The sequence below is a fragment of the Micromys minutus genome, assembly GCF_963924665.1.
Source record: "Micromys minutus genome assembly, chromosome: 33".
In the NCBI taxonomy this organism is placed as follows: Eukaryota; Metazoa; Chordata; class Mammalia; order Rodentia; family Muridae; genus Micromys; species Micromys minutus.
The window spans coordinates 18738101-18766042 of NC_137968.1; the positions used below are offsets into that span (position 1 = coordinate 18738101).

The following is a 27942-nucleotide window of genomic DNA, read 5'->3' on the forward strand; positions in this document are numbered from 1 at the left end:
AACCTAATGAAGGTGACATTGTGTGGATGGTTATAGATCTCAAAACTAGAACATACAGCTGCCGTCCTATAAGCTGCATCGTTTCCTGTACCCTAAACTCTTCTGTCCATCTTTGACGGACATCCTCATACGGATTTCCGAGAAGAGAACAGGGGTGACTGAAGGCAGTCCTCCCGGGTCTCACCGCCACCGCCTCCAATGTGCCACGCGGCCCTAGTGTTGTTTAAAATCCCCACTAGAGCCCCCATTTTCCAGGTGTGCCTGGGGACTGGGTGTTTTTCCTTCTCAGTTCCGGCCTCTAGTCTTCCAACTAGGCAAAGTGGGTGAGGACCAGCGATGAGACTTGGGTGGGACGGGCAGGTGGGGACCAGCGGACAGTAAGCGCAGGAGCAGCAAGTGATGTGGAGATCTGGGAGGGCTGGGGAGCTGAGGCAGGGGAGCACCTGCGCTGGTGACCCCGACTGGCGCCCGGGCGGAGGCGCGCTCACCTGTGCCCACGTGACGGGGCGGGGTTCTGCCGGCCCGTAGCCACACCCTTTCCGCGCGCAGCACGCCCCGAACCCCGCGGACCGGATCGGCGGCGGCGGCGACGGCCAAGCCCGGGAGGCGGAGGCGGGACGCGGGAGGCGGTGGCGGCGGTGCGCGGAGACGTAGCAGCGGCAGCATGTCGGCCGTCGGAGCGGCAGTCCCGCCGCCCCCGAACCCGGCCGTGTCCTTCCCGGCGCCCCGGGTCACCCTGCCCGCTGGCCCAGACATCCTGAGGACCTACTCGGGAGCTTTCGTCTGCCTGGAGATTGTAAGTGGGGCAGCGTAGGTGACGATCGAGCCCCGGGAGCAAGGGCAGGCAGCATCCTCGCCCCCAGCCCAGGCTGGTCCCTCTGCACCCTCCCTTTTCCTCGAGAAGTGGTCTTTTTCTGTAGCCCGTCTCGGGGTCCTGTCCACGCAGTACCGGGGCCTCTTGGCTGGCACCTGTTACGCGGACACCTGCTCGCCGGCCCGGAATGGAAATGTGCCCTAGAGACGGAGCAGGCGAGGGGGCCATGATTAGGGACTTGACCAGGAGCCCTGTCGTGTTTGCTCTCGGAGCGATCTTGGACAGGAGCTGCACTTGGCTAGAGGAGGAGCCAGCGCCCTTGGTCTCTCCTGTCGCCAAGCTGCCATTTTGTTGGGTGGTGCAAAGGTGTTCTGGTGACTCGGTGGCCAGGAAGCTGTTAGGATGTGGAAAGCCCACGCGGGAGGCGCCAGGGAAAGGAAGAGGAGGCTGAAGCCTGGGTATGGTTTTCACCAGACTCAGCCTTGCCTTCGCCAAGGAAGAACAGGGCAGAGAGAAAGGTGAGGTTGTAGGTGCAGTGAGTGTGTAATCAAGTGGCTGTTAAAACAGAGGGAGAAAGTGGAAGTGGAGCTGTCAGCCACAACTCTTGCCTTTGCACCTCGCCCTTTGCTAAGTTTACCCGAGAATTCCAAACCACCTGAGAGCACTTTGCTCCGCCCAAAGTCAAGTTGATGCCTTTGGCCTGCTCTGCAACCTTGTTGAGTTAGACACTTGAACTTGAGGAATGTAGAGGGGTTGGGAGCTTGAGGACAAGGGGGAAATGTGCAAATAGAAATTGGGCAACTGGGGTTGCATCATGCCCGGAGAATGTCAAATAGAAAGAGATGTCAGCAAAGCAGTGTCGTTCCTGCAGGCCGGTTTTGTTTGCTCTGTTTAGGGTGTTGGTGTCAACCCTCATCCACTCCTGCGAGTTTGTGTAACCTGGATCTAGGTCACTCGGGGTTCCCTTTTGTGCTGCTGAGCTGAAAACCCCGCGAGCTTGGTTTCCTGCCCCATTATGCTTAGGTAGCCAAGCCACCTTGGGTTTAGCTCAGATTTGAATCTGAAAGAAGAGACCCAAGTGAATGAGTCACAGCTGAGGCAGCTGAGGTCAGATTGTGAGTGTGTGTGACGGTAGACCCCGGCGGATTTGGGTTCGAGCCCAGTTCACCTTCGTAAGAATGACTGAGGCGTGTGGCAGGTAACTTGTGAGAGAAACAGGGAGGAGATGCCACTGGGCCAGACTCCTGACTGTGGAAGGACACAACCTTTAAAACAGGAAGCGCTGCAGAGGAAGAGTCCCCAAATCCTAGGCTCCTTTCCTGCCTGTTCCTCAAGTTCCACATGCTTGCTTCCTCTTCACAGGCTCTTCCCACGGCTTTACTAAAGTCCGACTTATCCTGACATTTACAGAAGAGCCGCGCACTTCGACGCACAGCCTAAACTTTGATAGGGGTTAGCAAACATCCTCAGCAGTAATATACACTTAATCTCCAATTTGATATGTTGGTTTCTAATAGTTATTCAAATATATATATATATATATATGTAAAACACACATTAAATATATTATGTATATATATATACATATATATATGTAAAACACACACATTAAATATATTATGTATATATATGCAAACACACACATTAAATATATTATGTGTATATATATACATATATATGTATACACACATGTATATATACACATACATACATTGTATATATGGAAAATATATTCACTGAAGTCTTAACCGTGTGTTACTAAATCAAATGGTACTCAGGACCCACCTGTGGATGTGCCACACTGTATGGAACACTATTTAGTTCTGGAGGTTAACAAATCAAAGAGGTGATATACTGAACTCAGCTACCTCCTCTCCCTATCTACCATAGTGCTTCGTTCTCAATACTTTCTGTACTTAATAACTTGGCAGCTTTTAAAAGTCGTGTTGCCAGACCAGCCTAATTAAATCAGAGTCTCTAAGGGAGCAGCCAGAGTCGGAGATTTCTTACGGATCTCTGGAGACTCTAATGCACACATAGCTACAGCCCACTGATAGAGTCTTTGAACCCGACTGGGTAGAAAAGAGGATTTCCTCACAAATGGGAATATTTCTCTTTGGTAGGACAGATAGGATGATTAGATCCTGGAAGTGTGGGGAAGTATCCCACACATTTCCAAAAAGGTGACTTGCTTCCTGCTTTCTTAAACTTCTGCTCCTCTGGCAATCGACCTAACTCTTATAAAAATGAAGTGTCTCTCTCCAGAGCCATTTAAATTTGCACTGCAGGCATGCATTTGTGTGTGTGCACATGCATGTTCAGTTCAGGTGTGTGTGTGTGTGTGTGTGTATGTGTGTGTGTGTGTGTGTATGTGTGTGTGTGTGTGTGTGTGCGCGCGCGCGCACATATGGAGTTCAAGGGACAGCCTTGGGTGTCATTCCTCAAGGACTGTCCACTGCTTCTTTTTTAGATTTTGCTTATTAGTTGAGGGCAGCAGAAGGCCTGTTCATTTCCACACGGCAACTGTGGAAGGAAGACGACAACTTTCTGTAGTGGGTTCTCTACTACTACATGGGACCCAGGGGCCAAACTAAGGTTCACAGTCTGAGGTCAGGAACTTTTCCCCACTGAGCCATCTCACCATCCTGTCCCAGTCCTTGGGGGAGGGGCTGGGGGATGGAGATCGGTCTGATCAAGTTCTGTTACTGCCCTGTAACTTGCCAAGTAGAATAGGGTGGCCGGTCAGGGCTCATCTTGTCTCCGCCTGACTAGCACGGAAGTTACAAATCCAAACACACAGATTGTGTTAAGTGCATCCTGGGGGTTGAAGTCAGGACTTCGAGACTAAAGCACAAATATTTTTCCAGCCTTACATTTTTTTTTTTTAATTTTTTGGACAAATGTCTTTCCAAATTTAAGCAGAAGTTATCCTTTTCCTCTCCCCTGAACTTCTGTTACCTCTTCCCATGGGGAGGATCAAAACATACCAATGAAACCAGTGACCTCAAGGGACATTAGAGGCCACACTGAGTCAAGCCGACAGTTTCTTCTTGGTCCCATCCTTCTGGAATGCTTAGTGGTACTGGGTCATAAGATTAAGAACGCAGCCACAGACCACCTTGGTGGTCTTCTGCAGACAGTGCTCACCCTGAGGAGTGGACAGACAACAGCACCTTGATCCCTACATTTCATGATTTTATTCCTTTTTGGTTCCTTAGTCACAGAGTCCCATGGTTCCTCTTCAAAAGTTTTCTCCTTATAAACTAAACATGAGGATTCCCTAGGCACGGTCTCAAATACTAAGTGAACCCTACACTGAGAACCAATTATTTTCACCTTCTGTTAATGTTTCTGGATATCTTCTTAACTCCCTTTAAGTTTTGACCCTCCATTGAAATCCATTTATTTTGAGGATATCTTCGTGTTGGGTCTTGTTGCTCTCTGGAGCTACACGAATGCTGTTCAGTGAAGATGGTCTCCACTCTTGATACTATGGTCCTAGAGCTCCATTCTCCTACTAACTTTGCTCAGGGAATTGAATCCTAGCCTCCAAGTGCACTGTACTTATGACACTGTAAACAGTGCCTGCCCACCAGAACCAAGTAGGGCAATTCACAACACCTGATTCTTAAGTGGGGCACATTCCCACATTGCGTTCATGATTTTTTTTTTTAAGATAGGTATGTTCTACCACTGGTTTCCTGACTTGCCAGCCCTTTGGCTTTGGTTTAAATTATTCTTTCCAGATGTATCCTTACTATGTATCTATAAAAATTTAATACAAAGTTAGAACTGCAAAGACAAGCCTTTTATTCATCACTTTATTAATATATTTTATTAATCATTTACACGTCAAATAATAGCTCCGTTACCAATTATCCCTCCACAGATCCCACATTCCATCCCTCCCCTCCCCCTCAGTTTGCCTTAAGAGGGTGCTCTTTCACCCAGTCACTCACTCCCGCCTCACAACCCTAGCATCTCCCTATGCTGGGGCATCAAGCCTCCACAGGATGAAGTCTCCCCTACCACTGATATCAGGTAAGGCCATCCTCTGCTACATATGTATCTGGAGCCATGGCTCCTCCATGTGTGCTCTTTGATTGGTGGTTTAGTACTTGGGAGCTTTGGAGGGTCCGGTTAGTTGATATTGTTTTCCTATGGGGTTGCAGTCCCCATCAGCTACTTCAGTCCTTCCCTTAGCTCCTCCATTGTGGTCCCTATGCTCAGTCTGATAGTTGGTTGTGAGTATCTGCATCTATATTTGTCATATGTTGGTACAGCCTCTCAGGGAACAGCCATACCAGGCTGCTGTCAGCAAGTGCTTCTTGGCATCAGCAAGAGTGTGGGGGTTTGGTGTCGGCAGATGGGATGGATCTCTAGAGCTCATGACTGAAATATCCAGCAAAGGAGGGAGGGAACCTATACAGACCACCTCCAGTAGATAGGCAGAGAGACCACCTCCAGTAGATAGGCAGAGAGACCACCTCCAGTAGATAGGCAGACGGACCACCTCCAGTAGATAGACAGACAGACCACCTCCAGTAGATAGGCAGACGGACCACCTCCAGTAGATAGGCAGACAGACCACCTCCAGTAGATAGACAGACAGACCACCTCCAGTAGATAGGCAGAAAGACCACCTCCAGTAGATAGACAGGCAGACAGACCACCTCCAGTAGATCGACAGGGCCCCCAGTTGAACAATGGACCCTATTTCAAAAAATTTAACCCAGAAATGTCCCTGTCCAAAGGAAAGACAGGAACAAAAATGGAACAAAGACTGAGGAAAGGCCACCCAGAGACCACCCAACTTTTGGATCCATCCCATCTGCAAATCCAAGAGTTTTAGCTCAGACTGAAAACATGAATCCCAAAAGTTATCATTTTCAGGGCTAGGACAAGGCTCAAAGAGTAAAGGATTTGATGCAAAAGTACATGGGCCTGTGTTCAAACACTAGAACTCTTGAAACGCTGGCCTCTGAGGTATTTGCAGTCATTGCTCCTGTGTGAGATTGGAGGTAGATACAGTGGAATCCCAGAAACCTGTGTGCTTCGCCAAGACATCAGTGAACAGCAAAAGAGAGCCTGTCTCAAGTAATGGGGACAGTGAGGTCTGACACTCAACGTTGTCCATACCAGTACAGGGCCATGCAATGGCCACGCTCATTCTCATGAACAAAAGTTGCAATTGTCAAATCCTCTCAGTGTTCCTAGAGTGAATATTTATTGACTACATAGTGTACATAGAACTGTTTGGATGCCTCCTTACCTGCAAGCCCTTATCATCTAGTTAAGAGGTAATACCAAAAAAAAAAAAAAAAAAAAAAAAAAAAAGTCACTTTTATTTGAGGAAAGGAAGCTGTCATGAAAGAAGAGATACAATGGACAAACATTTTCTTTCTGGGCCTAGCTGTAATAATGTCAGAGGATTAAACTCAGGGGATGCACCAGACGGTTAGCCTCCTGTTCTCAATGACACTGTTTTATAAAAACGTGTAAGAGAGATTAAGTGTGACACTGATGGCTCTGAAAAACAGCAGCATTGATTTATTCAGTGGCTCTCACAGCTCCACTGTTTAAAAAACACCTTCAGGTCATTTGTTTACGTTTCTCTTTACGAGAGGAATTCTAGAACACGTTTTCTACATTCTTCTGCCTGTAGTGGTTTTACTGCCATATTATTGTCCTTTATTTAACATAATACTATATTAAAGGACACGGTGTTCCTTGGGCCTGCTCTTATGTCCTGAGATCTGATAGCCAATAGAGTCCTTGCCTTAAAAGTAGTTGTGCATGCCGGGCATATTGCTGTGTCCCTCTGAGTTCCCCGTCCAGGAAATGGGCAAGTGGGTTTCTGTGAGGTAGCAGCTAGTTTGGTTTCTTAAGTGAGTTGCAGGCCAGCCAAGATAGGTAGATAAAGCATTTGCAGTTTTGTGAAATAGGCTTATGGGGATATTAGGAGGAACAGAGTGTGTAGCTACTGGGTGGTTAGGTCGGGCAGCCGGAATGGAGCAGTAACATTCGAGGTGAGCCTGAAGTGCTGAGACAAAGTTCCAGATAGAGAGAAGGCCACGGGCAAGCCTTAGAGATAAAGAAAAGAGAAAAACAATCAGACTAGGCCGTGGAATTTCTGGCAATTGTTGGTATTTCGGTGTGACAGATAAGGCCTTGGGAAAAGAGAAACAAGATACCGCTGGCCAGGTTGAAACTGTGGTTTTGCTGACAGATGCTAGTTCGGGTTTCGAATCCGTCCCCCAAGGAGCACTGCTAAGGACAGGGTCAAACATGGTTGGGCTTATGTCTAAAACCTTTAATGAAATTTCTTTGTAAAACAGGGAGATCAAAGTAATCAATCAATGATTGATTACTATAGTTCAGATAAGAACTGATAAGACCCTAAAATAATAGCAAGGAAAAGAAGGATGGAAAAGGGAGAAAAGCTGGAGGCTTAGGGGGTTGGTCGTGTGTTAGTGACTCAAAGATTAGTGGGTTAACTAATATATGGTCTTGGACATTCTCTCGGGTGCTACTGAACAAGACAGAAACATACGATGTGTCTGAGGAGGAGCACAGGGGAGATGGTTGAGAGGGATGGAGTAGTGGCAGGTATGGTCATCCAGGGGACTCCGTGGAAGGGATTTCTCGTTATTTTCAACCAGTTAATGTCTCTGAGTACAGTCTTACATGTAAATGTGCTGGTCTATAGAGCTATCTTTCCTTGGCCAGAAAATGGATTTTGATTGCAGAGAGACAGTTTAAAATAGATTATAGAAGGCCTAGAAACCAATGTTCTTGTCTCTCTAAATGTGTTTATATCCTGGAAATAATATGTTTCCCCCCCTTGTACCTATGAGTTAATAGTCTTCTATCACAGGAAAAGAACCATTAATGTTTTGTAAGGGAAAGTAAGCCAATGCCCCTTCCAGAGTTCTTTGTTTGTCATGTCCCCTGAGTAATAGCCTTGTGGGAAATAGAAACTAAAATTTTGAGGACTTTGAACCACACGTTACTAAAAAGATTGACCTTGAGCTGCAACAGAAAGGTCAAAGACTCGCCTTGTGTGGATGTATAAAAATGTGCCTGATAGGACAGCTGTGCACTTGGCATAGCTGCTGGTATGTGACTGAATCAACAAGACCAGTGATGAGGAACTGGTACCAGGCTAGTGGACTTCCCACACATGCAGAAGTCAGCCAATGCTATTGGCTTATAACACAGTATATAAGAGTATTCTAGATGAAATGGCAGTTGCGGAGCAGATATGCCGCTCAGGTCTCCAAGTTATAATATTTTTCCCAGTTAGATAGTTTGATCTGATCTACTCATTGGCCCATTTTATAGAAGAGGGCTGATTCTTCTCCTAGCAACCCTGCCTGCCATTCTCAGCCTTTGTATAAAGACTTTGGACTCTCAGAAGGAAGGCTGTCAAAAGAATAAAAGAAGGGAATGGTCTGTCCAGTTCTTGTCTAGACATTGGCCTTGGCATGTGGACATGTTTAATGCACACAATAGTGAGCTACCTACATACATGAAAGGAGATCTCAGAAAGCAAGGGAAATGATAAATGCAAAGGTACAAAGACCAGAACTGTCTTCTACACTCTTTACTTCCTGTTTTAGGGTTTGCATTAGCAAATCAGAAAACTGACATGGAAGTCTCAGTCATATGAGGTAAAGGGATGACTTTGTAGTGTTGACAAACATAATTCAAATACAAATCAGGGAGTAAAACCTATGTTGTAATTAACGGACTTGAGTTCTATGTGAGACCAAGTCTACAAAAGTCTACTCTGCCCTTGCTTCTCAAAAAATTTTTTCCTAAGTCAGAACTAACATATCTTTCTGACTTGAACCTCTAGATTAGCGTGCCCAGGAGCAGTCTGGATGCATGTCAGCATGGTTAAGGAGCAGGCAGGCAGGTGCTTAGTGGCTAATGTGACCAAAAGTTAACAGTGGTGGTTGCAGTACTAATAGGGTATTTGGCAAATGGGGACCAAAGAAGACTGAAAATTGCTGTTGTGGGGTATGTTTGCAAGACATGACCGTTTTTCCATTACCTTCTTCCCTAGCATCCAAAGATCTTGTCATAGGTGGTGCTTGTGGCAATAATTACTAGAAAACTAATTGAGAGGGACATGTTTTTGTTTGTCTTACCTGTCTAAGACATCCATCATGTACCAGAAATGGGTTGGCCTTCAGATAGCCAGGTGTTCCTTGGATCGGAAGGTGCACGTCCTTCTCACTTATTGCTTTCTGTCCCTTTGGAGCAGGACACCATTGAACACCTCATATAGAATCATCTGAGTTCCCAGTTTTCAGAAACATTTAAGTAACTGTCACCAATTCTGATGTTACAGCCCAGTGAGTAAAAGGCATGTGAGTCCATGATTTTAATCTAGATGTTGTAGATGGTCAGAAGGATACAGTAACCACAGAAATATGGCTTCTGGCTTCTGGCTAGAGGCTTTCTGGGAAATGTGGTACCACAGGTCAGCCCCTTGTTTTTATGGTGGGAGGAAGGCTTAAGTCAAGTCTAGGGGGAAGGCTTCTGGTCTACAGAGGTGAAAGGTAATTAGCAAACATATTTTAAACCCCAAAAGGGTCTGTTGTTTTAGAAACAAGTAGCCTATTGCTTTTATTTCCCATTAGCTGTGATGACAAACCACCTTGCTCGTGCAACTGAAAGGAGAGAGAATTTGCTTTGGCTCACAGTTGGTGAGGGTACAGTTCATCATAACTCAAATCGCCTCTAACCAGCAAGTTAGAAGGAGGAGAGCTCAAGCCAGAAAAAGGTCTAGACTATGGCTCTCAAAGTATGCCCTGCACTGACCCAGTTCTTTCAGCTAGGCCTCACCTCCAGAAGATTCCACAGCCACCCAAAACAGCCCCAGGTGAACACTTCACCTCCAAAGCCTTACAGGGAACAAATTCATAACTCTACCCCAGAACATAATTGAACGCATATGCGTCAGGTACCCATGAAGCTGGGCCAAGAAGGTGTGGACAGCTAACAACAGGAAGCTGGAGGATGCTTCTAGAAGGTTCTTTCCTTTGTGCTTCCTGGATGTTAGAATTTGAAGCTAGGTTGGACCCATGAGCCCTGATTTAGTTCCCTACAGAGATTTTGAAGTGAAAGCACATTTTCGACATAATTATCATGCTTTTTAGAACAGTAAGGAGCAGCAGCGGGCAGAGGTAGACGTGAGATCAGAATGTGGTCTCAGATCCAAGACGAGAGCGTGGGTGGGTGATGGCATTTGCAGTACCTTTCTTCGCAGTTCGCACACCTGCTGTTGCCAGGATTCTTTACCAGCTCTTTCCCTCTGACGTTAACCATTCCCAAGCTCTTGTTCATCCCCCAATAGCAGAACTTCCTCCCCTGAACAGGGACACTGGCGATTATCACTTATTCTGGAAATGTTCCAAGTTTACTAAAGTCCAGAACTGGAACCCAATATTCCAAGCACAGCCAGTCTCACCAGAAACTCACATGTTAGTGTTGAAGCCAAATTGGAAAGCTTAGAAGAGAAGGAAGCTTTACTAGAAAGGAAATCAGAAACAGGAAAGAGATACTTGGGTCAAAGCCATAATGACCTCTACAGCAGTACGAGTTTCCCCCCTTTTTCTATGATTTTATTTATTCATATTACATCCCAATCCCACCCTTACAAATCCCTTCCCCCATTTTCCCTCCTTTTCTCCAACTGGTCCCAGCAGAACTAAGAACCTTCTCTTCCACTGAGGCCCAATCAAGCTGTTGAGGTAGGTGAAAGGCATCCAATGCAGACAACAGAGTCAGAGACAGCCCCCCCACTCCACTTGTTGGGGACCCACACGAAGACCAAACTGCACATCTGCCTCAAAGGCGTAGGGACCTAGGTGCAGCTCCTGCATGCTTTTTGTTTAGTGGTTCAGTCCCTTTGAGCCCCTATAGCCTCAAGCTAGTTGACTCAGTAAGTCTTCTTGTGGTGTCCTTGACCCCTTGCTCAATTCTTTTCCCCACTCTTCCACAATATTCCCTCAGCTCTGCCCAATATTTGGCTGTGGGTCTCTTCATCTGTTTCTATCTGCTGCTGCTGCTGCTACTGCTGTGTGTTTGTGTGTGTGTGTGTGTGTGTGTGTGTGTGTGTGTGTGTGTGTGTGAATAGGTATTAAGCCCAGGGCCTTGCAGATGACAGTTAAAGAAACTCTTGAAGTAGGGAAAATGGCTAGCTTATGTGAGCATATTTTTGCCATCCACTCATTCGCTTAAATGAGTTGCACTGATCCACTGTCATTCAAAGCTAGCCCATGAGCAGAGCAAACACACAGATACCTAGGGTTGCTATGTGGGTGGGATTAATTGAGAAAGAAGAAACTCATCCCCCAACCCCTGTCTCCCTCCTGTTGCCATGCCGATCGCAGTCCACAAATGGGGCCAATCAGATCACTTTTTCTGTAAGTACCCACTCTCCTTTTCAAAGCTGGAGGTGTAGGACAGACTGTAATATAGAGTTCAAAAGAGCAGTTAACCCATATTCTTTCTTTTCGGTCTCCTTGCCCAAGTCTAAAGTCGAATCCCCCGAGCTGCCCACCTTTCAGGATCCCTCCTGTTCCACCTCTGTCTCCTCTCCCAACGCGCAGAACCCAGTGTACTCAGTTCTTTCTGTAGCACTTGCTACAATCTGTTCCCCAATCCAGTTTGATGGTTTGTATTTCTCCCTCGGTTAGGATGAGAGCTGGAGTCTCACCTGCTTGCGAGTTTTGTTGTTGCCATTGTTGTTGCTGGGGTGTTTTGTTTTGTTTGTGTGTGCTTGTGTATTCTTGAATGTTCTTGCTCTGCGTGTAGCAGAGTAGGTTTAGGGCCCATCTATTCCAGTTCAGGTTTATTCAATACTACTTTTATTCTGAAGAATGATTTAGAGATGTGGACTTACCTTAATGCCTGAGTTATGTGACTGTCCTCTGTTCAGTTTGCCTCTTAAATAAATGATGACCAGTCGTCCTTGATTTCTCATTACCCTTGCACTACGCTTCTCAGGAAGCGATGACTGCATTGATTGAAGTTTAATAATGATGCACAACTCATAAGTTGTAGTTAAAGTAACATAAAACGTTGGAAAGTAGAGGATAAGGAAAGACAACTAGAAAGAGGACTCTGAGAAACAAGTTAGAGATATTCTTACTGCCTTCAATTATGCAGTAAGTGATGTAAGAGAGGAGATAATCTCATCCACCCGCGAACAAGCTTATTCTAACTTTCATGATAACTAATAAAGGAGCTGTTAAAATTAACATATATTAATATTCATTACTTAAATTTATCGTATAAAATATTGGGGGTTGTTAATATTTTATTTGAAAGTAATAGGAACTGAGATCTATTACCACAGCTATAAGTTTATTAAATGGATACTTGAACTATCATTACACAAGTGGTAATTTATTGGGTGTGTAGAATATTTCTTCAGAGCACATCACCAAAATATATGACTAAGCCCTTTGTCTGGCTCTTTTTTTGGAGTGGTTTTTCTCTGTGTAGCCCTGGTTGTCCTGGAACTCACTTTTATAGACAAGGCTGGCCTTAAACTTAAAGATCCATCTACCTTTGCTGGGTTAAAAGCATGAACCACCACACCTAGCTTGAGCCCTTTGTCTTAAAACTTATTTTATCCTTTGTGATTTGAACAATTTGTATATTACCTAAGTACAAGGAAACCCACATGCAGATGCCTCTTGGCCTTTCAGGGTTAGAGCTCAGATTGCTTTTACATAAGCCCTTGTTTAGCACCATAGTCTGTGTGTTCTCTACATCCTCTATATGGGGTTGTGGGTGTGGGGGAGCAGGAAGAAGGGCTCCTACCTGCCCCAGGCATCCTTGAAGTGAGGGTGTGAGCAAACATTTTGTGTTGTCAAATCTAGCCTAGAATCTGACTGGTGGTTAGGAAGGAGTTACAGGGGATCAACAAATGACTTGGATACAGAGATGTAAGTATGTATTCTTGCAGAGAAAGGGCCAAGTATTCAAATCCCTTTGGGGAGGGTCTCAGGAGAGAGAGTAGCTGGGAATAGGTAGAACTCAGCAGAGATTTTTTTTTTTAAGGTAATGGTTCAAGATTAGGCGTGAGTTAAGGACTTAGCACACTTCAGTGGCTTGCTGGCCCGGCAGTGCCACCATTCGGATATGGAAGAGCTTTGTTTCTGAGCTGTGGATTGTTTTTCTGTAATACGTGTGTGTGTGTGTGTGTGTGTGTGTGTGTGTGTGTGTGTGTGTGTGTGTGTGTGAAGGACTCAATGGCATAAGATAGGAGAGGGGCTGGGAGCTGGAAAGATGGCTAAGTAGTTAAGAGCACTAGCTGCTCAAGCAGAGGACCAAGGTTGAATTCCCAGTATCCCCATGGCAGCTCACAACTGTCTGTAAGTCAAGTTCCAGGGGATCCGACACCCTCACACTGAAACATGCAGGCAAAACACCAGTGCACATAAGATAAAATTAAATTAAATGATTCTTTACAAGGAAAAAGGACTGGTAAGCTCACAGAAAGCCTACTCTGTCTTACAAAGGCCATGCCATTTTCTTGCTTTGAGGGCAAGATGGAGAACACTGGGTATGATTGCCCATTTCTGCTCCTGTTTTCTGACGTCATCCCAGTTTCCTAGGCCAGAGTGTGAAGATTCCTCTCCTTTTCTTTGTCTGCCATGTCCTATATCTGTCCAAGCACCATCATCCTCTGCCTAGAAACCTCTACCCATGACTTCCTCTGTTCTCCGTTTCTCTACAATGACTGATGCGATGCTGTCATCACCCGTGGCCTTCAGTCCTGCATCCAGCATCCTTCTCTCTCCAGCATCCTTCTCTCTCCAGCATCCTTCTCTCTCCAGCATCCTTCTCTCTCCAGCATCCTCTCTCCAGCATCCTCCTCTCTCCAGCATCCTTCTCTCTCCAGCATCCTTCTCTCTCCAGCATCCTTCCCTGCTCAGCCCATTCCCACATTCCAGCCAGCAAACCTTCCCGATCAAGAAAATTGTGGCCTCCGTTGCTCTTCCACGAGTATCCTCAAAACCCTCCAGTGGGCTCTCGCTCGAATCACATACTGCTGACTGTGTCCTTTCCCGTGCTAAGGGGCTGTTCTCTCTCCTATGCTCTCACCACCAGATTTGTCTCCTGCCTAAAATCCCTTCTGCATCACACAGGCCCCATCCTGGGGCTTGTGACTATTAGAATGCATTTTCCTGACTGTGTGTATCTGCATCTGGGGCATTTACTTAGTGAAGGTCCAGTGTCCAGTTTTCTACCAGCTCTGGCATTGGTTCGGTAGTATTTTCTGAAATTTCCTACAATAGACTCAGTTCTGTAATGGAGATCGGTGCAGCATGATTTTATTCCCAGCACCTAGCACAGTGCCTGGATGTTGTTACATGACTCTAAGATACAAATTTGGTGCCCAGCACATGGCAGAGAGTGAGTCTGGTGGCTTGCCTTGCTTACTCTCTTAACAACAGTTGTGTAGGTGGCACCCGATGTCAGAGTGCAGGTAGAACAAGGTGGACACAGAACAATGAGCCTGTGTGTGGGAAACTAGAGAGTCACAGCTGTGCTTCCCTCAGAAACTCTCTAACAGTCACTGAGAGAGGAAGGAGAAGGGATGAGGAACACGCAGTGTGATGCTGACTGGAATGAACCCCATCCACAAGGTGCTGTTTCAAGAGGCAGCATCATCACTGGATGGCATCTGTTAATGGCTGGGAAATTCTGAAGTTAGTTGTGTGTGAATGGCTGGGGACACCCCAGGGGTGTGTGTGTGTGTGTGTGTGTGTGTGTGTGTGTGTGTGTGGAGACACTGCAGGTGTATGTCTGGGAACTCTGCAGGTGTGTGTGGATGGCTGGAGACACTGCAGGTGTGTGTGTGTGTGTGTGTGTGTGTGTGTGTGTGTGTGTGTGTGTGTGTGTGTATCTGGGAACTCTGCAGGTGTGTGTGGATAACTAGAGAACACCTGGGTGAGGAAGAGAATCCACCAGGAAAATATAGGTTCAGAGTTGACTTGAACTCTGGGTTAGAGCTGGTTTTGCCCCATGGGAAGAACACATCGTGTGTAATAATGTGAAAACAATAAAAACTGGGGTAGCAGAGTGCAGGGGATCCAGGTAAGAATGGGGGATCAAAGTGGATGCAAATGGGGTTAGCTCAGCAGAGACAAGTGCTCTAATGCAAAGCTGCTACCGTGTTCTTCTTTATTTTTTCTTTCAGGTACTTGGGGGACTTGTCTGGATTTTGGTTGCTTCCTCCAATGTCCCTTTACCTCTGCTACAAGGATGGGTCATGTTTGTGTCTGTGACAGCCTTCTTCTTTTCACTTCTCTTCCTGGGCCTGTTCCTCTCTGGTATGGTGACTCAGATCGATGCCAACTGGAACTTTCTGGTAAGAAACTTTTATAGTAAACCCATTGCAAGAAAATGTACTAAATGGACAGATACCTCATCCTGCTCAGAAATGCCTCGGTCTCTGCTCTTTCTGTTGCTCCATAGAAGAGAAGATAGGTCAGCGTGGGGAGACCACTGTGGTGCCCATCTGTGGCTGTGGTGGGCAACAGGACCTTGGTTTGTAAAATTTGCACCCTGATAGAAGTAAGAAATCACACTGCTATCTTTTATTATTTATTTGAAAACAACTTCATATCATACCAAAAAAAATGGACGGAATTATGACTGAACAGTAGAAGAGATGACTTTGAGTCACATATGTCTTGAAATTTTCCATTCATCTGTTCTTCAGATATTTAAATGGACTTAGTTATACCTTCTTAAAGGGGCACTGATCATGTGACCTACCCTGTCACCTGGGATACTAGCATCTATAGATTCTCAAGTCATACATATGTGTGTATGTGTGTAAATATGTAATTAATTACGAAGGTTTAATTTGCATATTAGCTCCATGCATTATAAGCTTTATGTCATCTGTAGGTTACTTAGAATACACATTGCAAATGCCATGCCCATAGCTTTAAAAAGATTCATTCATTGCATTTTGTGTGTGAATGTTTTAACCTGTGTGTATCTCTGTGCACTGGGTGAATTCCTGGTGTTCGTGGGTGGTTGAGAATTGTGATGGGGTTGCTGGGAATCGAACCAAGGTCCTCTGCCAGAGTACAGTGTTCTTAACCAGTGAGCCCTCTCTCCAGCCCTGCATGTAGCTCTATACGGAACTGTTTGGATAATGAACACAGGGGAAGAGTGTCTGCACATATTTAGTATGCACACGTTTTTCTGAATATTTGCAATGCATGACTGATTGATTTCGTACCCAGGACATGCACAGACACAGAAGTGGGCAGGTTGTCCAAGCTTTTCAGAAAACATGTAGTTCCGTGCTGTTTTCAAAGGAGAGTGTTCTATAATTAGCCCTTCTCTAAAATTAATTACTGAGTGCTGAAAGATACATTGATAGCACGGCGTTAAACTCGACGTTTAAGATAAGCTACCATTCACGGCAGACATTGTGTTTCCCCATGTGTTGCACGGAGCCTCACTGTCATACCAGTGGCCCTTCTTAAACACATTTTGAAAGATGAGTAGGGATGATTTTAATCCACAGTGGATGGGGCTTACTGATGCTCATAGGAAACCTCTTTCAGATTCTGCATCACACTGGGTGTTCTGAATCACGCTGGGATGTTCTCCAGCACACTAGCGTGCTTTGAAACCTAAGTCAGACCATCACTTGATCTTTATGTGTTACTTTTGAGCATAATCACGTCCTGCTCCCTCAGCAGCTTTAGGGGCAGATTTTAAGGGGAAATGTTTTACTTACAAAACTTAAGGAGAACTATTGTCTGAGTCAGGGTTTCTAGTCCTGCATAAACATCATGACCAAGAAGCAAGTTGGGGAAAAAGGGTGTATTCAGCTTACACTTCCACATTGCTGTTCATCACCAGAGGAAGTCAGGACTGGAACTCAAGCAGGTCAGGAAGCAGGAGCTGATGCAGAGGCCATGGAGGGATGTGACTTACTGGCTTGCTTCCCCTGGCTTGCTCAGCCTGCTTTCTTATAGAACCCAGGTCTACCAGCCCAGGGATGGCTCCACCCACAATGGGCTGGGCCAGGGATGGCTCCACCCACAATGGGCTGGGTCAGGGATGGCTCCAATGGGCTGGTCCAGGGATAACTCCACCCACAATGGACTGGGCACTCCCCCTTGATCACTAGTTGAAAAGATGCCTTACAGCTGGAGCTCATGGAGGCATTTCCTCAACTGAGGCTCCTTTCTCTGTGATAACTTCAGCTTGTGTCAGTTGACACAAAACCAGCCAGTACAACTATAATTTCAAATGTTTTCAGCAGAGGAGTCTAGCAAATAGGGATGACCTCTAAGACAGCGTACAGGCTAATGGTGGCATGGGTTAAGGTAAAGCTAAGAAAGCAATGTTGCCCAATGGTCACAGCCCTCAACAGGCTTTCACATGAGGCTTGATTTACCTAGGACAAAATAGTTAACTTCTCTGTATTTCAGTTCCCTGCTCCGTAATAGGAACTGTCACACGAGATGCCATTAAAGAATAATAGAAACAATGTGTTCATAGTGCTAGCTTTGTGTGTGGGTTATAATCGCCAATTGACAATTATTCCAATTCCTTAAAGACGTGAGACTTGGAATTCAGAACTTTGAGGGTTCTAGTTCTTGGAAGTTGCTAAGGTAGTGTTTTCCTACATTTTCCCTAATTTCGGTATTTATTACTTGATTGTGCAATAAAATTCCCAGTCCCGAATTACAGTACGGGGAAATAGTTCACTGCCTCTTCCTGGGTGCCTGGCTTTCTCGTGAGAAGGTCTGCAAATGAATCAGCAGAGCTCCAAAGTTGCTAAGGGATAGCAGGTCCTTCTGGCATCAGACTTAAAGATGGCACCAGGTGTCTTTGTTCTGCTCAGCTTCTGCTGCTACTTCAGGATTCTTAATCACTGGCTCTTCCCAAATATTGTATCACACGCCAGCAGACCATTCCCAAGGGAATCCTAGATCTCCTGATTGCCTAGCAACTGAGTTTTCAATCTGGAAATGTTTCTAGGATCGTGCGGTATCCTGCATTCTTTCTAATTGGTTTGTGCATGTACCTTTTAAATGCTTAAATACTTTTTTATATCTTTTCCGGTCTTGTCAGACAGACACCTATATTACATCCCTCCTCCTGCTTGGATAGAATCTTGTTTTCAGTACTAAAGTCTTTTTAATAGCTTGTTGGTCTTTCCAATTTTGCATTTTCTTTCCATTTGTAACATTGCATGTAATGGATTAACCATCCATGTTCTCCTTGTTTTAGCTTCGCCACTGTATCAAAGTGACTGTCAGGAAGCTGGTCCTGATGGTGCAGGTCCATAATTCAGCATTCCATAGAATGAGGCAGGAAGGTCTTAAGTCTACAGCCACTTTGAGTGACCAAAGTGAGACAAAGCAAAACAGACAAAATAAGAAAGCAAACAAAAAGGAAACTTCTAATGCTTTTGCTCCATAGTTCATCTGGGAAAATTACTCTGTGTTCCTGTCTATTTCTCAGTTAAAGAAAAGACCTAGGTATGGGCTGAGGAAATGCTTAGAGCCAGAAGTGTCTCGAATGTGTAGACTTCTAAACTTTTGGGATGCTTGCACAAACTTTAGTACTAAAATGTTTCATTGTTTGGGCCTGTTCACAGGTCATAATTCCCAGTTAACATTGTCTATGTGTGATAGCTGTACACGTCATGTGACCATAGTGTGGTACGGCACGGGCTCAGCACATGGCAGCCATACCAGCTCCTGCCTTAGTCGTTTATTACGTGCTGCTCAGGTTTAGATGAAGTTTTTCTGTCCGTGTGCTGTGCAGCTTTTCTTACACGGATGCTTGTAGCACTCTCACATGTAAGCCTTACGTGGGTTGTAATACTTGCCGTGGGCTCCCAGGTCACGACGGGTTTTGAGTCACGCTCCTCACGGGGACCTCATCAGATTGGTACAAGTTCTAGTTGCTGCATTCCATAATTATTAAACATTAACCGATAAAAAAATTAATTATTTCCCCCTGTGAATAATTTAACGCTACTTTGTACTCAGATTGAGAGAAATAGGAGTGCCTTTTGGAAATAATTTCCTCTCTACAAGTATTTATTGTAAAGTGTGATTTTGTTTCATTTTCCATATTTACAGTGTGTGCACATCGAATGCACGTATGTGGGTGCACATGCCTGCACACACGTTTGGGTATGCATACATATATGTGCCTACGCCTGTGAAACCAAGGTTGATGTCAAGAATCAGCCTCAATAATTCTATAATTCTTCTGCATTCATCTGTAAGGCAGGGTCTCGTTCAAACCAGAGCTCGATGATTTAAGGGCAGGTCTTGGTACCCAGCTTGCTCTGGGGTTCGCTGACCTCTGCCTTCTGGAGGTTGAAATATGAGTGAACCACCACACACACTTGGCGTTTAAGAAGGAGCTCGGGAATCCAGATTCTGGTTCTCTTGCTTACCTGGCAAGCCCTTTAACCATTAAGTCATTTCCTGGGCACATTTTCTACTTTTTATTAATTTGGTATTAAATTCACATTCATAATGCAAGATCTGTTTAGTGTATTTTCACAGGTTTTCTATTCTGGGTTAAACTGGTGCATTACAACAAAACTGTTTCTCCATTTGAAGAAAGGCCAGATTTTTCTGTTTCTGAATGGTTTGGGAGATTGACCCTCAGGAGCCCTTCCGCATGCTACTGCATGCTAAGCAAGGTCTCATCTCACATCTCCTGATCTTTTTCACTTTTTATCTTGAGGTAGGGTCTTATGTGACCAGGCTGCCATTAAACTTATTTTACCTCCACCTTCCAAGTGGTTAGGATCATGGGTCTGCCTTCATAAGAAGGCAAATTTGATTTTGAAATAAATGGAGTCTGAGGACTTTCTCCCCGCCCCTGTACATAAGAATAAAACCACTTTGGTATAACTTTGAAGAAGAGATTTCTTACTCGTATCCCTCCCTTTTTAGAGAGAATATGCTAAAGAAGAATACTTTTTTTAAAGAGATGTTTAAATTATATACAATTAAACAAATCCCACTTTATTTTATAGAAGTCTAGTGGGCATATATTTAATCAGATTCCTACTATGAATACCACTTAATAATTTAAATGTCCTGAGCTACGTTCTATGCCACTTTGACCTGGGCACTTCTTTTTTTTTTTTTTTTTGAGACAGTCTTGCTACGTACATGTAAACCAGACTGTAGCCCAAACTGGTGATCCTTCCTGTTCAGACCCCTAGCTGCTGGGGTTACGGTGTATGCTACCAATAGTAAAGCTCGGGTTTTAGTGGGTGTTTTCCATTTCCTATGCTGTTAAGGAGCCACAGTGCCCCATACGTGTTCGGGTATTTTTCTTTCCTTTCCCTTTCTTTCCTTCCCGAGACTAGAATGTTGGAAATGGCCATATGTGTTAAAAAAAAAAAAAAATCCCAAGCAGTGTTTGAGGTTGAGGTTGTCTGATAAAAGTGTGAGGCAAGGAAGGCTCTGGGGTAGTGTTAGCCGGATTGGGTAGGGGAAAGAGCATGCAAACAAGACTTAGAAGGGGGATGGGCCTACTTTAATGAAGAACTGTCAAGGATGGTGCTTTAAAAACGCAGTCACCAAGCAAGACATCAGCATCACCCAGAAATGCACAGCCTCTGCCAACCCTGTCTAGACTGCTTAGTCCAAAACTACAAGGTGGTGCTCATTTATCTGTGCCTAATTAAGTTCTTTAGACGGCTCTACTTCATTCCACTATTTGGGAACCTCCAGTGTAGTTCAAGTTCCAAACCGTGACTGAACCTTGCAGAAGAGATTTTGTGTGTAGTCAGATGCTAATGTGTAGCCCTCTAGTGGTCAGGGTGCACAGGCCTGTGAGAGGCTTTCCCAACATTTCTTTATCCTCCCTTTTCTTATTGAATATTCTCTGTATTTACATTTCAAATGTTATCCCCTTTCCACCCACTTCCATTCCCCTCTCCCTGCTTCCGTGAAGGTGCTCCCTCTCCCAATGAACCTCTCTCACACCTCAGTGCTTTGGCATTCCCCTACACTGAGAAAATGAGCCTTCTCTGAACCAAATGCCTCTTCTTCCATTGATGCAGACACTGCCATCCTCAGCTGCATATGCAGCTGGAGCCACGGGTCTCTCCATGTGTGCTCAGTGGTTAGTGTTTTAGTCTCTGGGAGCTGTGGAGCGTTTTTAGTTGATAATGTTGTTCTTCCCATGGGGTTGTAAACCCTTTCACAACATTTATGCAGTAGATGAGGCAGCGAAAGAATCATCGTGTGGTTAATAACTTATCTACAGCTACTTAATGGTCAAGAAGTGAAAGCACTAAAAAAATATTAAGCAATCTCAAAACTACTAAGTAACAGGCTCTAGGAAAAAAATTAGAAAAGGAGATCTTGCAGAGGCTCCATCCGCCAACTCATGGAAACAGATATAGAGACCCACAGCTAAACACAAGGCAGAACTTAGTTTGTTCTGCAGAGAAGGGGAGGAAGGATTGTAAGAGCCAGAGGGGTTGAGGACACATGAAAATCCACAGAATAGACAAACCTGGACTCTTAGGGGCTCAGTGAGACTGAACTGAGCATCAGGGAACCTACCTGAGTCTAACCTAGCCCCTCTGCATATATGTTATCATTGTGTGGTATTTTGTGAGAGTCCTAACAGAGGGGGTGGGGACTTTATGTTCCTATTGAGTTGTCTCACCCAGTCTTGATATGAGGAGAGGTACCTAATGTTATTGCCACCTGATGTGTCATGTGTGGTTGATGTCCCTGGGAAGCCTGCCCTTTTCTAGGGGGAAATAAAGGAGGGGTGGATGTGGAGGAGGGGCGAGAGTCAGGACTGAGAGGGGAGGAGGGAAGGGATAATAGTATATGAGATAGTATATTAATATGTTAATTTTTAAAAACCCAGAAAGGAAATAGAAGATTATGTTATTGGAGGTAGTTTGGATTTTTTTTTTGTTTGTTTCTTTAGTTTGAGTTTTGATTTTGATTTTGGTGTGTGTGTGGGGGGGAAAGAGGTGTGTGTGTGTGCATGAACGCATCCACATACACACTTGTGCACATTGCTCTTGGCATCTTTTATGGGGAGAAAAAAAGAGACCAGTATTAGGTAATGCCAAGAGATGTAAAACAAATGTGAGAGCCCTCGTTTGCATTGCAGTGTTGGCCAAGTCCACGGGAAGCTCCACAACAACATTGAGATCCTGTATTGGGCACAGTGACCTAGGTTCCGCCCAAATATACTGTGACTCCCTGAGAGCTACCCAAGGACAATATGTCTTTGGCTCAGACACTTAAGCATAGGCCACATCTGTTGGAATCCAAGCCAAAAAAAAAAAAAAAACACCAGCCAATGAGCACACATGGAGAGATTCATGGCTCCGGTTGCATATGTAGCAGAGGATGGCATCGTCTGTCATCAATGGGAGGAGAGGCCTTTGGTCCAGTGAAGGCTCGTTCTCCCAGCGTAGGGGAATGCCAAGGTGCTGAGGTGGAGAGAGTGGTTGGGAGAGGGAGCATCTTCAGGGAAGCAACTAGAGGGGGAGAGGGATGAAAGTAGGGGGAAAGGGGGTAACATCTGAAATGTAAATACAGAGAATATCCAATAAAAACAAGAAAAAAAAGGAAGTACCATAAGAACCGGAATCCTGTCCCAAAAGCTGATGGTATGGAGTCCTGCAAAGAGTAAGCAGTAAGTCTCCTAACAGTTGCAAGTCACCTCACTCAGCTGCATCTTTGCCTTTCTGTGGGAAAGGAGTCAGAGGTATATGTACAGCTATGTATGTGTGTTCATGTGTGTGCGTGTGTCTGTGGGGCCTGGCTGTCACTCCTTTTCAGGGGCCATCTATCTTACTTTTGAGACAGAATCCTGTTGCAGCAAAAATTAATTCTGCACCACCTTTGATAATAAAAGACACAAACCTCGTATTTATAATAAGCCTCAACACCACTAGCGCTGGGCAGATATCAGCCCGCTAAGCTATTTTGCCTACTTCTCTGTCAATAGCCCCACAATATAGCTTGCCATGTTCTGCCTGGGGTGTTCCTACTCCAACTGCCCAGGTCTTGTGACCATGTACTCACAATCCACATAACCCATGGCATCTTCTCCTCCTTCATCTCTCTCTTATCTCCGTACGGTCTCTGCCTCAGACCCCTGCCCTGGGAACCAAAGCCCCACCCACCTCTCCTCTGCCCAGCTAAAAGCTGTAGGCATCTTTATTCAACCAATGGTCTTACATTAAAGTACAAGGTTACACAGCATCATTTGGTGTATACCTCATCCCTGGGGGGCAACCAGACCATGGGGGCAAGTTTTTAGCATTTCAGTGCATAGCAACAGACAAAACCCCCACAGAATTCCTCCCTGGTATCTGGAAGTCATCTAAACTAGCTGTCTATTAAGCCTCAGGGATCAGTTTTCTGTGCTGAAATTACAAGTGCATGCCACCATTTCAGGCTTTTTTAACATAGGTGACAGGTAAAGATTCAGGTTCTATGTTTGCATGTTAAGTACTTTGCTTTCGGAACTATTGTCCTAGCCCCTAGCTTGGCTTTTTAACTCTCGAACCTTCTCGAGAATGTCAATAGTCAATCTCAACGCACTTTTTCAATTTTTACAACTATTAATAATTAGCAAGCCAGTAAGATACATTTAATTCATGAACCCCCTGACCTTTGTCCATGAACATATATTATCCACGTGACCTCATGTATCAGAGCATTGGCTATAGGCTAGATGTGTGGTCAGCGTTATGTTATGTGTGTCATTTCACCCTGACTGGCATTTTATAGAAAGCATTTTTCCCTTGTACCTTATAAATGTCACCCTGGTTAAATTTGACTTAGCATTCTAGGCATAATGGGAAATTTCAACGGGCAGTGCTGCTGAGTGGACATCTACAAAGACAGTACAACATCCCCTTTTGTAATTTTGTTAGGACTATCATTGGAGAGGGGAAAGGTAGACTTTGAAGAGAGCTCCCAAACATGCTAATTAGCACCGTTACTATGGAATGTTCTCTAAAGCATCCACATGATCCTTGAATCTTCCTATGTGTATACATATACGTATATGTATATGTAAAGGTAATGAGGTCAGTCTGTCTGTCTGTGCCCACATTCTTCACGGCACTTTTCACAGTAACCGTTGTATGAAATCATCTAAAGTCTTTGCTTTGATAGGTCAAGGACAAGCTATTTGGCTGTTTAGAAATGAAGATAATTCTGGTATTTACAATAAGATAGATAGACATGGTGAAGCTGTAAAATGAATAAGCCAGGCACCAAATGATGTTCATCATAACATGACTAATTGGTGAAAAATAATGAACCTAAAGTGGAGAATAAAGTGGTGGTTATGAAACCTGTTGAGAGAGCAGGTTGGGAAGGTATTCGCCAAAGCATTGCAGTAACTCAGCAAGAAATAGTGCCTCCCTGGGTTCTATAGCATGGACTCCAGTTAATAGTAATGTATTCTGGAAAATGGCTGAGTAGGTTTTGAGAGCTCCCACCATTTAAAGGGTGAGTATGTGAGAGGATAAATCAGTTGTTTCAAATGCATGTTTTAAAATACATACAATGAATATATAATTTATATCGGTCAGTAAAAATTACTAATTAATTTAGATTTTTATAATGAAAGAAAGTCAACTCTGGAATCACATAAGCGTCATCCTGATCCTCCCCCCAAAAGTTAACCTTGGTATGAAAAGAAGGATAAAATTTTATTTGTAAAAGAGATAGTAACTGATAACTGTACGGACAAGAATTTATGCAGATGAAGATGCTAGAATGTGGCAGCTATAAATGTAAAATATGTAGACGGTATATTTCAGGTAAAACTGGATTATGATAGTTTATGTTTCACATTAATTCTAGTAGTGCACAAAATAACTTTTGCAGTAGTATTTATTCCTTGTTTTTAATAAAATATCAGGCCGTACGCCATTGAATTCTATCACTACGTCTGTATCTTGCAGAATATAGAATGATAGATAGTTATAATTGCAATATCAATTACTAAAGTATTTATTAAGTATATAAGATGAATACAGTTTTATTTGAAATTTAAAGATACCATTGTCTTAGTTTTAAATTTCCTTTACAGACCTTTTATCTTACTGTAATTAATATGGATATCTCTGTGTATTGATCTAAGCTGATATTATATTCTATTAGAAAATTCAACATATAAGGAAATTTACTATTGTGCCGAATAAAATAGATTCACTGAGATTATTTTATTAGTTCTTTGAGAGGTCAGAGCTTCTCAGACAACATGCTTTGATCATATTCACCCAAGGCATCCAACTCTGTGTTACCTCTTTTAAAAATGTACTTCAGGGCCAATTTATGCTCCCAAATGTTTTTGGACATGTGGCCTTCCACAGGAATGTGGTCAACTTATCCCTCCCTCTCCCAGCAGCTAACAATTGCGATCCCTCCACAGTTAAGGATGGGCTTACATTAGATTCTAATGGTCCAGATTCTCTAAAACATTCAAAATAAACAATGGATATACCTAAGATCATTTGACTAAATGGTCTGAGCTTCCCTGTCTAAACTTCCATTGGAAATGGAGAACAGGAAAGCGTATTACAGTTGTATCCTTCATCGGTGTAGGTATTTAAATGCCTTCCCTCCCCCTCTTTAAGGATTTTGCCTACCATTTCGTTGTCTTCGTCTTCTACTTCGGAGCCTTTCTGCTGGAAGCAGCGGCTACCTCCCTGCATGACCTGCAGTGCAACGCAACAATGACCGTGAAGCCACTACTCAGCGACAGCCAGTACAACATCAACGTGGCAGCCACGGTAAGTGCTGCCTGAGGATAACCGTGACCTTCCGTGGCCCAGCATCTGGGAGACTCCCCGGGCTGCTGTGGTCTTTTAATGGTGGCTTTTAGAATCGGATGTGTAATAGCTGTTTATCTGTTCGGTCGTCCTGTGAGCAAAGTCCTCTCTTCACCCCCACTGTACATGGTTCAGCTGCAGCCCAAAGCTGTTGACATTTTCTGAGAAGCCAACATGTCAATGGCACTTGATTTTGGAAGAAGAATCCACTATAGTGTTCTCTCTAAATTTTCAGACCTGCTGAGGGGACTTTGCTCTTTTCAAGCTTGTGCCAATTTTTAATTGAGACTATTGGCTGCATTTTACCATGGGCCTGCCAAGTAGAAGGGTGCTTTTTTTGGGGGGGGGGAGCTGACATGAATAAATTTCAGTTCTTATTGTTGGGGTCAGTGCTGGTGAGCATGAATGTCACCAGTTATGGGGACAGACAGGTTACAGGAGAAAACCTCCTGAATCCTCTTTCATTCATACACTGTAGTGAACCTGTCATTTTGTATTAAATTATGCAAAGATTTGTGAACAGTTTTGTTTTCATGGGTAATTTCGGAGGATGGGGGATGGTTTGAGACAGGCTTTCTCTGTTTAACGGCCTGGATGTCCTGAAACTCACTTGGTAGACCAGGCCGGGCCCAAACGTCATGGGTAACTTCTAAAACCACAAGTTAAAACTACTTTCTAAAATGAAATATCTTGATTGACATTTAATAGTTCCTATTCAGTGGACCTAGTGTCTTTTCCTCTTTAGCCCTTAACCCCTAAAGGGTTCAACTTTTAGAACTTTCTAGACAGTTCTTTCCTAGATGTGCTTCTTCTGAAAACGTGTCTGTATCCCTCTGCCAGAGGGAAGCCACCTCCATGTGTAGACCAACACTTCAAGTCTTTCATGGCATTTCATTTTTAACACCCTCTCCAGTCCAGTCAGGACTCTAGGTCTTGGGCTTTCAGTAGCTAAAATGGATCAGCCATTCATGTGTCACACTGGGTTAAACTGTTTGCTTCTCTTTTTCGTTCAGTATAGTTCAAAATGAGGACAATTCCCTCTCGCTATTGATAGATTCCCAAAACAATTATTCTCACTCAGAGGACAGCATCTGTATTAAAAATAGATTTCAAAAAATAAAGCAAAATGGGAAGGGTTAATTAAACTGTGACAAAGGCCGGTGGATGAATTTGTGCTCCCTTTTCTCGGCCTGCAGTTTCCTGGTGAGGAATCTCTACCCTTGCCAGACACCAGGCAGTGGTGATACATCCCTTTAATCCTGGCACGTGGGATACAAAGGCATGTGGGTCTCTGAGTTGAAGCCAGCTTGGTCAAACTGAGTTCCAGAACAGCCTGGACCACACAGAAAACCCTTGTGTTGGAAAACAAACAGTGTTTCGTAGTCAGTCATATTCTATCATTTTATTGGTCTGTAATCTTCTTTTGTAACAAGCCTGAGTGTCATGTGAGGACAATGGGGACTTATTGCTAACCTCACCAAATGCAATGATGTATGTATAGTTGGTGTAAATGACATCTACCATGACACCAAGGAAACAGGCCCAAGCAGAGTTTGGGCTAGGACAACTGTCTCCCGCATGAGAAGGAACAGAACTCAGAACTCACTCCTATGGGGTTTGTCTACTGAGTTCTAAAAATGACAGAAATGATTTGATGTGTCCTCAGAGGCTGATAGTTACTGTCTTCTCAGCTATGAAACTACTGGATGAAGAGATAAATCAGAATTTTTTAATGCACTGCCTGGGGTTTCATAAATACTTAACAAGTGAGCCTGACACACGACAAATAGTGGAAGTAAGGCTGCCTGTAGGTTTGAAAGTTAAGAGCTGTAGTGTACAAAGGGAGGGCCAGCGCTGTGAGGCAAAGAAACAAGGTCACAGAAACATAGGTCGCTATAAAATATCGTCCTATGTTGAAATATCTACAGGCCAGTTGGTAAATGTTTGTCCAGTGGTCTCTCAGGATGAGACTTAGAAAAGTCCATGTTGTGAATCTGATGGCAGTGTTTCTTTCCTTCCTGTAGGTTTTTGCCTTCATGGCAACGGCTTGCTATGGTTGCAGTTTGGGTCTGGCTTTTCGAAGATGGAGACCGTAACACTCCTTGGAAACCGACAGTTGTGTGCTGGTTCTATTTGTCTGCTTTATACGTCCGATCACTTGGGCACCATTTGTCCCAGCATAACATTCCAAACATCGTTTGCTTAGTACAGAGAGGGCCTCAGCGACTGCTGCGGTTTGTTACAGGGCTGG

General features: G+C 44.3%; 1 protein-coding gene across 1 annotated transcript; it reads left to right on the forward strand.

Moving 5' to 3' along the window:
• Nucleotides 1-664: 664 nt before the first annotated feature.
• Nucleotides 665-27787, forward strand: MAL2 (mal, T cell differentiation protein 2; the record flags this gene model as incomplete). Its single annotated transcript, XM_080909476.1, has 4 exons — nt 665-796; nt 15045-15215; nt 25497-25652; nt 27716-27787. 4 exons carry the CDS (start codon nt 665-667, stop codon nt 27785-27787), a joined length of 531 nt encoding a protein of 176 aa, XP_080765602.1.
• Nucleotides 27788-27942: the final 155 nt, after the last annotated feature.